At 42.8% G+C, this 12,815-nt stretch overlaps 1 protein-coding gene across 1 annotated transcript in view; it reads left to right on the top strand.

Annotated features, from left to right (window-relative positions):
* Positions 1–12,815, top strand: part of LOC105732294 (rho guanine nucleotide exchange factor 11-like) — a 79,640-nt gene that overhangs the window by 19,230 nt on the left and 47,595 nt on the right. Inside the window, 3 exon segments of the mRNA XM_064369879.1 lie at positions 4,271–4,622; positions 4,942–5,005; positions 5,169–5,211. Coding sequence (XP_064225949.1) covers positions 4,271–4,622; positions 4,942–5,005; positions 5,169–5,211 — 459 coding nt within the window.

The raw sequence follows: 12,815 nt of genomic DNA, 5'->3' as shown, positions 1-12,815 counted from the left end.
AGAAGCAAAAGTCAGCAAGACAATGCTCTAAGACTGCTATTTGATGAATAGTGGCAACACTTCAAAATCAGCATTTGACACACCCTTTTCAAAATATTAGAGGAGCAAGACAAAAAAAGCAACTGAAAAGTAAAAGAGCTTCAATAATTTTAATACACAGATTGTTAACCAAAAAAAAAACCACTTTAATCAATAATGTCAAGATCTCTCTGCAACCAGAGGAATTTCTTACAAAAGCTAGGAGCCCCTCATAATCAACTCCAGATTATTAGGCAATAAAAGAATAGCTGTTAACTGTTTCTAATGTGTTTTATTTCATTATTTGTTTATTCTGAGGTAACTTCTCATTGAAAACGTGCTAAACTGCTTCCTCTTTCCCACTAGTGAGGTCTGAAAACAAAGCTTTGAAAACGGACAAACATACAAAACATCCACCCCTGACATACACCAGGTCCCCACATGGGCTTTGGCACCTTATCTCATTTAATCTTTACAACGTGATGCCTAAGGAGTAGCGGAACATCCTTAACATAACAAATCCCATAGGCTCAAAGCAGTTAAATTTCCAGGAGGAGAGACAGCTGACTCAGTACCCTGAGTTGTACTTCCCCATTAAAGTTCCCTGGCTTTAATTACCACCCCAGTAATACCCAAGGTGACTGTTTCTCTCTTAATACTCTGAAACCTCCCTTCCAGGACTAAAATACTTTCCCGTGGTTCCTCTGACCATATCTGGAACAAGATAAAATTTTCAAAAGACATTGCTAACAATAAACTAGGTTGGGTGCAGTGGCTCATGCCTAGAATCCCAGTACTTTGGGAGACTGAGGCAGACAGATCACTTGAGCCCAGGCCTAGCAACATGGTGAAACCCTGTCTCTACAAAAAATATATACAAAAAATTAGCTGGGTGTGTTGATGCATGCCTGTAGTCCCAGCTACTCAGGAGACTGAAATGGGAGGATTGCTTGAGCCTGGGAGGCAGAGGTTGCAATGAGCTGAGATTGCAGTGAGCTAAGTTGGTGCCACCGCACTCCAGCCTGTCTCAAAAATAAAATAAAAATAAATAAATAATAAACTAAAGGGTTAACAAAAGGAAAATAAGCACACAGAATTTAACATGAGCAGCATAGAGAAAAGGATAAGAAAATATAGTTTTAGAACCAGACGACCTGTGTTTAAAGTGTGTCATTTACCAGTTATGTGACTAGCTAATTAACCTCTCTATGCCTCAATGTCTTCATCTGTAAAGTGATGATAAAAGCATCCATCCCACAATCTCATAAAATAGCATCCAGCAATACTGTTTATGTATATATACTTACACATACGTATATATATAGATATTCAGTTTGGCTTACAAAGTACAAGCTTTAGATTGCAGCATGGATAGTTTACTCCCAGTTCTGTGCTATTCCACACAATATCTGGAGAAGTTCAATCTAGTCCAGCAAAAGGCCACCTAGCTTCATTGCTAAAGACAACTCATTTCATTTTTACAGATGTTAAAAATGAGCCTCATCTGCAATTCCAGCTATCTAAACCCACCACTCTTCAAAAATGTGAGCTTAAATACCACTCTTTCAAAAAAGATCAACATATAGAAATCGAATAACCTTGCATAAGTATCCTAGGTGACATAAAACTCAAAATGTAATTTTTAATTGCATATATTTCTTATGAAATAAAATTGAAGGGATTGAAAAAAATTCTTGTATAATCAAAAAGTTAAAGTTAGAAGTATTTCTAAGGTGTCATCAAATCCAGAACAGAAATTGATTCAATGAAAATTCCTAGAAACTGGTTTTCTGCCACTATAAATGTATGAATAAATTGCAATGTCCAAATCTTCTGCCCACACCAGTGAAAGCAGAAGAAAAATAGCCAGGTGCAGCAATTTTGGAGGCCGACCTGGGCAGATTGCTTAAGCCCAAGGGTTCAATACCAGACTGGACAACTGGTAAAATCTTGTTTCTACAAAAAATATAAAAATTAACTGGGCATAGTGGCATGTACCTTTAGTCCCAACTACTCAGGAGGCTGAGGTGGGAGAATTGCTTGAGCCCAGGAGGTTGAGGCTGCAGTAAGATGTGATTGCACCACTGCAGACAGTGACAGAGCAAAACCCTGTCTCAAAAAAAGTGAATGAAGGCAGGAAGGAAGGGAGGAAGGGAGGGAGGGAGGGAGGGAAGGAGGGAGGGGAAAAAATGTGGTAATATCCTTTAATGGTTACATATGTTTGTAATTGAACTGATATCCCTACACACACAAAAATTATATAAAAGAGTTTCACAAAGAAACCCATGTTTCATCCTATATTGGTGGATGATGACAGATTTTATAAAAACTAAATGTGCATCTACACATTTAAAAATATTAATTTTCATTAATAATGCCTTACTCTTGTACTATATTTATTACACACAACCATTTTTGCCTCCATAATTTCCTTTGAGCTTCATGGCATAGGAAATGGTGTAACTATATTTGTACTCTTTTTTTTTTTTTTTTTGAGACAGGGTCTAACTTTATCACCCAGGCTAGAGTGCAGTGACATGATCTCAGCTCACTGCAGCCTCAACCTCCTGGGCTTAAACTATCTTACCACCTCAGCCCTCTAAGTAGCTGGGACTACAGGCATACACCACCATGCCCAGCCAATTTTTTGAATACTGGGGAGAGATGGAGTTTTGCCATGTTGCCCAAGCTGGTCTTGAACTGTTGAACTCAAGCAATTCACCCACCTTCTCCTCTCAAAGTTCTGGGATCACCACATCTGGCTGACCTGGCTGTACTCATTTTTAAAAAGCAGACTGTACAAGCTTAGAATGTAAGTAGCCTGCCCAAGGATACTGAGCTTAGCATAACCCAGGTGTCCTGACTCCTGATCTGATTCTCTTTCCATTAATATGGTAATATCCTTTAATGGTTACATATGTTTGTAATTGAACTTAATACCACAAAGGCGTGTCTTTTGGATGGAAGAAACGAACATGTTTTACAATGATAAATCTCCCCTTGAAAGGACAGTGTGTTTGTGTCTTCTTCTAACATTCTGAAAACTTTCAAGGGAATAAGAATATATGGATCCTCATCTTTCAGTAAGTTAAAATGTAAGCCAGTCCCCCTCATTGTCGACTTAATCTACTGAATCCTTGAAAAGTCAACAGACCATCTCTGTGAGCACCACAAACTTGCTTGGGGAGAAATGAGGATTCATATATGAGACCAAAAGGCCAGAGATGTACTTAGCAACATTTCCAGTGTATGAGATTTTTAAAATCACATGTACCAACTAAGGCGTTTTCCTCCCACTTGCACAACACTGGCAGAAGAGATCTGCCCCTATTAAATGGAATCTTTGAATATCTCAAACTAAAAATTTTAAAGTAAGTTAAGTTTCACTATTCCCTCAGCTGAAGATGTTCAAAGATCTGGTTCATGTGTAACACTGAATATTTGCATAGCATTTTACAGTTTTCTCAGCATTTCTTACATTGTATGGTCAGATTTTCCAGCTCCCTAGTGAGATGGAATTATTATCATCCCTGTGTCACAGATGAAAAACCGGAGGCACAGGGGGAGTATCCTGCCCAAGATCACAATGAAAGCATTTCCACCTCTGACTTCAAATCTTGTGTGCTCTTTTTACTTCTCGTATGTTGTCTACCCTAAAAGCAAGTCTTCCCCCAACTGCACACCTCAAGTCCTTTCAGAAGAGACTGGTTCAAATGCTGGCTTCCTTTTTCACACGTGTAACTAAGTTTTGGACAAGCAGGAATCTCTGGCCCTTTTCCCAATTCTCGTGGGAGAAAACGAGAAAAGGTATTTCTTTTACCTAGCCTTTCCAAGACAACAAGGAAGGCTTCTCCCTATGGTGCCGGCGCCGGTACAAAGCTGGAGAAAGGGATCCTTAGGGTGTAAACTATCTTGCCAGCTACTGTTTAAACCTCTGTGAAAGATGGGCCTAATGAAATAACCCCCTATTGAACCCAGAAATCAATCCTAACGTGTAAAATAAGTTATGGGCAAGAGGAAGAGAAAAGCATAATCCTGCTGGGAGATAGTGCTTTCTCTTTTCCCCCAAAGTCTCTAGGCAGCCGCTCTCCGAGATTCTTAAGCAAGATAAGGAAACTCACCCGCCGCGCTGCGGCTTCGGGGCCAGCAGGGCTGGGACATACTCGCCGCACACTTCAGCACCGGGGACAGCTCCTGCCTCGTCAACTTCGCCAGCTCTTCGTGACGCCTCGCCGCGGGCTGTGCCTCACAGGCTGCGGGAGAGGAGGGTGTCTCCCCACGCCGGAGTTCCGGCCTCTGAGTTTTAGGGAGTGCGAATGGGTCTCCGAGAGCAACGGGAGCAGCCGGTGGCGCCTCAGGCTGCGGTGGCGACGAGCCCGACTGCACTACGGCGTTGCGGGACCGCGCCAGCGCGGAGGAGACCGAGCCCATCTCCACGGGCCGGGCCGGGCCCAGGTGAGCGGTCCCGGCTCCCCGAGGGATCCACAGCCCTCGCCCGCCGAAAGCTTACTTCCTCCTGGTGCCGGCGCTCCCCCAGCCGTCTGCTCCGCCTCTGACCCTGAGGGCTGCAGCCCCTCCTCTGAGGGCGGGGACTGGAACCGAGGGTAATGCGGGCGGTGTCCACACTCGCCTAACAGTTCGGAGTAGATGGGACTTGGGGAGTCGCTATACAGAGGTTGTCCGGAGGCTTTACTAGGGACTGGGGGAGGAAGGGGCGTGGCATCAGGCGAGGGATACTTTTTCTCCACTTTCTGCACTTGGTTCACCTGAGGCCAAAAGCTTGGCGCGTCCTTCCTGCTCGTCTGCACACGTCTGGGCCACCTCTGTCCCCCGGGAAGACGACAGGTTGAGTGAGAGCGGAGGAGTCGAGATTTGTTTTCTTCTCAATTTCTCTTCTTAAAGCCAATATCACTGCTCTTCTAGGCTGTGCTTCCCCGAGAGCCCACCCTTCCTGTTGGAGACTGAGACCAGAGAGGGAGGCGGAAGTGTAGGGGGAGTCAGCTCCGCTAGTTCTCCGCGGGGAGAGCAAGCAAGGAGGCGCCAGCCGGCCCTGGGGGCGCCCAAGACGGGAAGCCAGAGCAGCCTGGGGCCCTATTAATAGGCCTGCTTTGCTGGCTGGGGTGAGGTCACTGGCCCTTCTCTGCCTGCAGTGTGGTGGTGCCTACGTAGAGCAGAAGCAGGAAGGGAAGCCCGGTATGATGGTTCAGCTAAAAGAGGTTGCCCAGAGAGGTTTTAGGTCTTGCCGAAGGTCACAGGCAGTTAGTAGTGGAGCTGGGTTTTGTTCTTGGTTCTCCTCTTTCTAGAACCAGTCTCCTATCCATACTCCTTCCCATTCCAAAGGTTTGCAGGCTTTGAATTTTGAAACAAGACTATTGTGCAATACACAGTGTATCTGAGGTCGGAATGTGTGAAAGGAGAGTGACTATGGTATTCGTCAGCCAGTGTGGGAACCTTTCCTCCTCCCCATCCAGTGTCAGTGCTCTTTCTGTGACAGCATGACGTGATTCTTGACATTGTCATCTGTAAAATGGCATACAAACAAGTAAATGTACAGTAGTATTATCCTGGAGATGGCTTCCTGAACCACTGAACCAATCAGATCAACAAACTGCAAAACGGGAGGGGAAGAGAAAAAAGTCCTTTTTAAATTCTCAACTGGTATTTAGAGAAGAGACAGATGATTAACCGGTGGGACAGCAATGGGACAGCACAGCTCACTCTCGTTGGCCTTGTTTCCTATGAGATGAACAGAAGCTCAGATCCTAGGCCCTGAGCCAACATTATACAGAGGCCTCTCCACGATTTAGAGACACACATACCATGACCACCCACATCTTACAAGGGCTCCAGGAGTGTCCTCTTACCTCTGCCAATGTCAGGGACCCAACTTCCTATGTGCATTAGTCAGGGTTCTCCAGAGAAACAGAGTATATACATAAAGAGGGAGAGAGATTTACTGTAAGGAATTGGCTCATATGGTTATGGGGGCCGAGAAGTTCCACAATCTATAGTCAGCAAGTTGGAAACCCAGGAGAGCCAGTGCTATAAGTTCCAATCTGAGTCCAATTGCAAAGTCGGGAGAAGACAGATGCATCAGTTCAAAGATAGGCAGAGAAAATGAATTCTCTCTTACTCTGCCTTTTTGTTCTATTTGGGCCTATAACAGATTGGATGAGGCCTATCCACACTGGGGACGGTGATCTGCTTAACTCATTTTACTGATTCAAAAGTTAATCCCATCTAGAAACACCCTTATGAACACACCCAGAATAATATTTAAACAAATATGTGGGCACCCTATGTCCCAGTCAAGTTGACACATAAGATTAGCCATCACAACATGTGTTTGTATGGCTATGTTCCTTGTAACTTTTAAAATCACTTTTTATTCTTTTCCTGCTCACCTGATGAACTAATAGGCCCTGGTATAAATCCTCACTCTGGGCAAATACTCTATTAGAAAGAAAGCTCCCTGGGAAGACGTTTCCTATTCTTGCACCATGACTTGAATTTCCTACAAACCAGACACGGGTATCATTAGCAATAATGCAAAGGTGAACATGGAAGGAAGAAAGTGTTCTGGACCTACCCTAAGTGATAACATTCCACTTGGCTGTAATCGTTGTGAAAATGAAATATAAATATACTACTTATATAAATATACTACTTCTGTATGGGATGGTAAATAGCTACTATCCTAAACCCACCTACCACCCTGGCTAACCCAGGCCTTTCCCCAGGACACACACACACACACACACACACACACACACACACACCCATCTCATATCTGGCAGTTAAGGAATTGATGTCTGGTGTAACAAGGAACCTGAACACTGTGGCCACTATCTGATTAGTTGGAGCCAACACCATATTCTTCATATCTATTTTGAATGCCCCACCCCTTACAAAGTAGGAGCTCAGTAAATGTCAGTGTCTTTCCCTTTTCCCTTCCCTTCTCATTATTATCCATCTGTTAAGTACCTGCTACATGGCCTGCACTTTGCCTAATGACCCTTTAAGATAAGTTTTCTACATTTTTCCAGATAAGGAAGTAAAATCATCATCCAGAATGAAATGACTGCCCAAGATCACCCTGATAGTAAGTTGCAGAGTTAGGTTTTATATCCAGCTCTTAACTGAGCCCTTTCTCTGTAAGAGGTGGGGCATTTAAAATAGAGAAAAAGAGTATGATCATTCATGTTTCCCTTTGTCTCCCTTCCTGAGCAAGCTGCACCCCACAACCCAGTTCTTCCGTAAGGAAGGGTGCCCTGGAAGGGCTTTGAAACTCTGGCAATAATGTCTTCTCCCATTTCCTATCATTTCCTGTCCCTATGTTTAGGAAAAGCCTTCTCCCTTGGCACGCATACGCATGCATACACACACACACACCTTTTCAGGAAGGGAGGTTCAGCTTAGCTAAGAGTTTGGTTGTTGATGCTGCTGATGATAATCGGGTTCTCCCAACTCTCCTTTCAGTGAGAAGGAATAGCCTGGAAAACTGAAACAATCTTCCCCATCTTTTTTTGTTTTTTCCGCTTGCATTTTAAAACACAAGGCTGTGTATGGTCAGCTGGAACTTGGTTAGAGGAAGCTGTTAGTGAACATGCCAGTTTCAGGTGATCTTATTCTCATGGCCCTTTCCTTTCCTCTCTCAGCCTCTGACCTCATCCACCAAGGACCTGCCAGAATTCCTTCCAGAGTTCCACCAACAGGTGCTCAGCAGAATCTGCACTGAGAAGCATTGGAAAGATCTGACCCACCTGCCAACATCCTACCAGAACCTGAAAGTCACCAACTGGGATTCATGTCTTTGGATCCTGAAGTTCTAACCATTGACAACGTTGAATTTTACCTCAGCCCTGTGCTTCTGAAAAACAGGGAAGGTCAAGACATCCCCCCCAGTCTTAATCAATTCATGCTGCTATAGCAAAAATACCAGAGACTGGGTAGTTTAAGCAGCAAACATTTATTTCTCACAGTTCTGGAGGCTGGAGGTCTGAGATCAGGGTGCCCGCATGGCTGGGTTCTGGTGAGGGCCCTTTTCCTGGTTACATCTTCACTCGGCCTTTCCCTGGTGGGTGCACACAGGAAAAGAGATGCCATGTCTTCTTCTCTTTTTATAAGAGCACTAATCCCCCCTCATGGGGGCTCTAACCCTAATTACCTCCCAAAGGTCCCACCTCCAAATACTATTACTTTAGGGATTAAGGTTTCAACATATGAATGGGGGGAAGAGCACAAACATCATTTTGCATTGTGGAAAATCGTTTACCATAAAAAACCACCATTCCCCATATGACTGAGAGAAGATTCACAGATGCCCCCTTGCTTACCTATGACAAGGCTAGACACAGACCTTCCAAATTCCCATTTTTTGCTTCATAAATGATTAGCTGAAGTGTTTCATCCTCACTGATCAATAGGACAAAATAAGAAGTTAACCAAACTTGGCTGGATGTGGTGGCTCACACCTGTAATTCCAGCACTTTGGGAGGATGAGGTGGATGGATCACTTGAAGTCAGGAGTTCAAGACCAGCCTGACCAACATAGCGAAACCTCTTCTCTACTAATAATACAAAAATTAGTCAGGCATGGTGGTGCGCACTTTTAATCCCAGCTACTCGGGAGGCTGAGTCAGGAAAATTGCTTGAACCCACAAGGTGGAGGCTGCAGTGAGCCCATATCGCACCACTGTACTCCAGCCTGGGTGACAGAGCAAGACTCTGTCTCAAAGAAAAAAGAAGAAGTTAACTTGGTTAAATTGGTGACATTTCTCTCTCTCCTACGAGCCTCTAAACTTTGACCCACTCTCAGCCTTAACCAGCAGACAGCCCCTCCAGAGAACAGGCTGACCTCAGGGTAAAATGTTCTCTGATAAACTATCTGGTCATGTCACTCTTTCATCCCATGTCCCCACACCACAGTTCTTTCTAGCCTTATTTAACTCCTCTTTATAAAAGAAAACCCGGCCGGGCGCGGTGGCTCAAGCCTGTAATCCCAGCACTTTGGGAGGCTGAGGCGGGTGGATCACGAGGTCAAGATATCGAGACCATCCTGGTCAACATGGTGAAACCCCGTCTCTACTAATACAAAAAAAATTAGCTGGGCACGGTGGCGCGTGCCTGTAATCCCAGCTACTCAGGAGGCTGAGGCAGGAGAATTGCCTGAACCCAGGAGGCGGAGGTTGCGGTGAGCCGAGATCGCGCCATTGCACTCCAGCCTGGGTATCAAGAGCGAAACTCCGTCTCAAAAAAAAAAAAAAAGAAAGAAAACCCTTATTCACCTAGCTCCTGAGACAATCGCCTAGCTCCCGAGACAATTGCACATCTTAAGGTCAATAATTCTCCCTATTGCAAGGGTCGCTCCCCATTCTCATTTCACACACACACACACACACACACACCCCACCTACAATAATCCTTTTGAATAAAGCCTGTCCTTGCTAAGTCTGGATTTATTTTGACACCATCTTTAAGAGTTTCCTCTGAGAATATAAGTGGGTCTATGTGAGGGCACTCTAAGTCTCAGTTAATGTTTTGATGAAGATTAATTTATCCCCATTTGACAAAAGGGGAGGATGGCAGACAAGAATACTAGGAGAACCTACCAGGCACTAGACATAGGCCTGGTTATTATAAATACTTAATTTCATGTAATTCTTGAGGCTCAAAGATATGAAATGATTTCCCCAAGACCGTACAGAGGCCAGACTGAAACCTAGGTTATTAACTTGGAATCACAGGTTCAACACAGACAATAGCTCCCCACAAAATTTTAAAGATCCCAGAGTCCAGCTCCTCCCGGGTCAGGTTGGAGAAACTAGGGTCAACCAACGTGCTAATGACAGAAGAACTCAGAAAAGAACCCAAATCTTCCACCCCAGGCTCCATCTCATTCCAGCACAACCACAGCTACCACTTTTCACCAACCTCACAGCTCTGTCTTGTCAGCCTTATTAAAACTGCTCTCTGCTGAGTTAGTCTAGACAATTTCCAAGAAAGTTCAGAGGGCTCCCAAGAAGATTCCCCAACCAAGGTAATCAAAGGATTTCAAGTGAAGTCAGAACACACAGGAGCAAAGAAGCAACTCAGCTGGACTCCTTTAACATTGATTGAACACCTACAGCTTGTTATGGCTGTAGTCCTCACATGGCTCCTGCCCAGTCAGGACTACGGAAATATAACATCATGCTGGGAGCCTGAGCTGTAACACAGGCATTGGCAAATAAAAGGAAAAATATGTGTCACTCAGCCCTGAAAGGTCAGAGGGTGACCTGCTCCAGGTAAATCTGAGAGCCAGAGAATGGTTGGGATGTAGAGCTCTGGAACTGTAACATCATTGCTAAGCCTCTGGGTGCAGTACAAAAATAAAAAACACAAGCATTGCTCTTAAAAATGGCCAGGCACAGTGCCTCATGCCTGTAATCCTAGCAGTTTGGGAGGCTGAGGCAGACAGATCACCTGAGGTCAGGAGTTAGAAAATAGCCTGGCCAACATGGCGAAACCCCATCTCTACTAAAATTACAAAAAAAATTTAGCCAGACATGGTGGCACGTGCCTGTAGTCCCAGCTACTCAGGAGGCTGAGGCAAGAGAATCACTTGAACCCAGGCAGTGGAGGTTGACAGTGAGCCGAGATCACGCCACTGCACTCCAGCCTGGGTGACAGAGCGAGACTTCTTCTCTAGTTTAAAAAAAAAACAAAAAAAAAAAAAACAGGATGTTTTTCTGCTAGATGCTTCATTGTTTCATTTGTCTTTGCAGTATCCTTGTAAATTAGAAAGATTAAAGGCATTATTCACTCTCATTCTACATTCAAACAAAACAAAGGCTTAAAAGCCAAACTGAATTGCAAACCTAAGTGGAGGATAGGGATAGACACAGGTCTAGCTCCCAGGTCTTAGGAATCCAACTAATGTTCCAACTACTATAAACAGAAAAATAGAAAGTATTTGAGTTGGATCTTTGGACCATCTATTCCGACTTACCATCCAGTGTAGAAAGAACTTCCTTCTATAGGTCTCTGAAAAAAAAAAAGTAAAATTCAGTGGGCATGGTGGCACACACCTGTAGTCCCAGCTACTTGAGAGGCTGAGGCAGAAGGATCACTTAAGCACAGGAGTTTGAGGCTGCAGTGTGCTATGATCACATGCATTCATAACCCCTGCACTACAGCCTGGGCAACAGCAAGACCCCACCCCCCCAAAAAAAACAAGTAAATTAAAACATCCAGCTCCTAATTAATGCCTCGGTAATGGAAATTCATTACCTTTCATAATATAATCATTTTCTGACTACTGAAATGATACATATTTACACATTCATGGGAGAAAGTTTGGAAACTACAAAAAAGCACAAAGCATAAAATTTAAGCCATCCATAATGCTGACGTATCCTTTATTTCTCCCTTAGTATTGAAAGAGAAATAAAGTATATATTGACTTTTAGTTCTATCACATAGGATAATGTCCAAGATATGATTTCTATTACTTTTTAGAATAGTATCTTCTAATCACAAATACCAATTCAATCATATATATCCAGTCCAATATATCCACATTTTATAAAATTAATATCATACTTTTATTATCTTAATTACTCATAATAATTTTATATATAATTTTATATACATATATTTATATATAATTTATATATTTATAAATGTAAAAACATATGTAAATAAATCATTACACTCCCCATCCCAATGAGATATCACCTCATACTCAGTATCATGGCTGCTATCAAAATCATTATGATTTATTTATATATTTATGTAAATTATAATTTGTAATGTTGTAAATACTATTATAAATAAATAAATGGACATTTATCTACTGACTTATTCCTATGTTAATTTATTCACTTCAAATTTCTAAGTTTTAATAACATTTTCCAAAATCTTCTTGAATGTTTTTACACAAATTGCTTTCTAGATCTACTTTTTTAGAACAGATTAGTCTGTGGGCTGCAGTATGCCAATCCCTGTGATAAAATTGCAGATATGGAAAGATTTGTTGTGGGGAGGAGGAAGAGTGGCTTGGTGGATCTTTGGGCCATCTATTCCAACTTACCATCCAGTGTAGAAAGGACTTCCTTCTATTGGTCTCTGAAAAAAAAAATGCAAAATTCAGTGGGCATGGTGGCATATACCTGTAGTCCCAGCTACTTGAGAGTGTGAGGCAGGAGGATCACTTAAGCACAGGAGTTTGAGGCTGCAGGTTTAAGGAGTATGTGGGATAGGAAAAAGCATACTAGGATACATCATTGTTTTATCTCAGTACAAAATATTCCACTTATTTTGAAATTTCAGATACCATTTTAAGAGGGATGAAATTTTTTTTTCAAAAGGGGAATGAGTCTTTATAGTTTAAGAAACACTCCTCATCCCAATGAGATAGCACCTCACACTTATTAGGATGGCTGCTATCCCAAAATGTAAGCAGAAAATAACAAGTGTTGGCTAGATTGTGGAGAAACTGGAATCCTGGCACACTGTTGCTGGAATGTAAAATGGTGCAGCTGCAATAGAAAACAGTATGGCACTTCCTTAAAAAAATTAAACAGAATTATCATATGATCCAGCAATTTCACTTCTGGTTATATAGCCAAAAGAATTATGTCCATAGCAGCATTATTGACAATAGCCAAGTGGTGGGGACAACCCAGATGGGCATGGAGGGATGAATGGATAAACAAAGTGTGGCATATATAAAGGAAATTCTGACACATGCTACAACATAGATATCACTTGAAGACATTACACTATGTGAAATAAGCCAGTTACCAAAAGACAAA

Source organism: Aotus nancymaae, unplaced genomic scaffold, assembly GCF_030222135.1.
Source record: "Aotus nancymaae isolate 86718 unplaced genomic scaffold, 86718_ANA_hifiasm-v0.15.2.pri h1tg000094l, whole genome shotgun sequence".
Taxonomy (NCBI): Eukaryota; Metazoa; Chordata; class Mammalia; order Primates; family Aotidae; genus Aotus; species Aotus nancymaae.
This window is presented reverse-complemented; position numbering and strand designations above follow the sequence as displayed.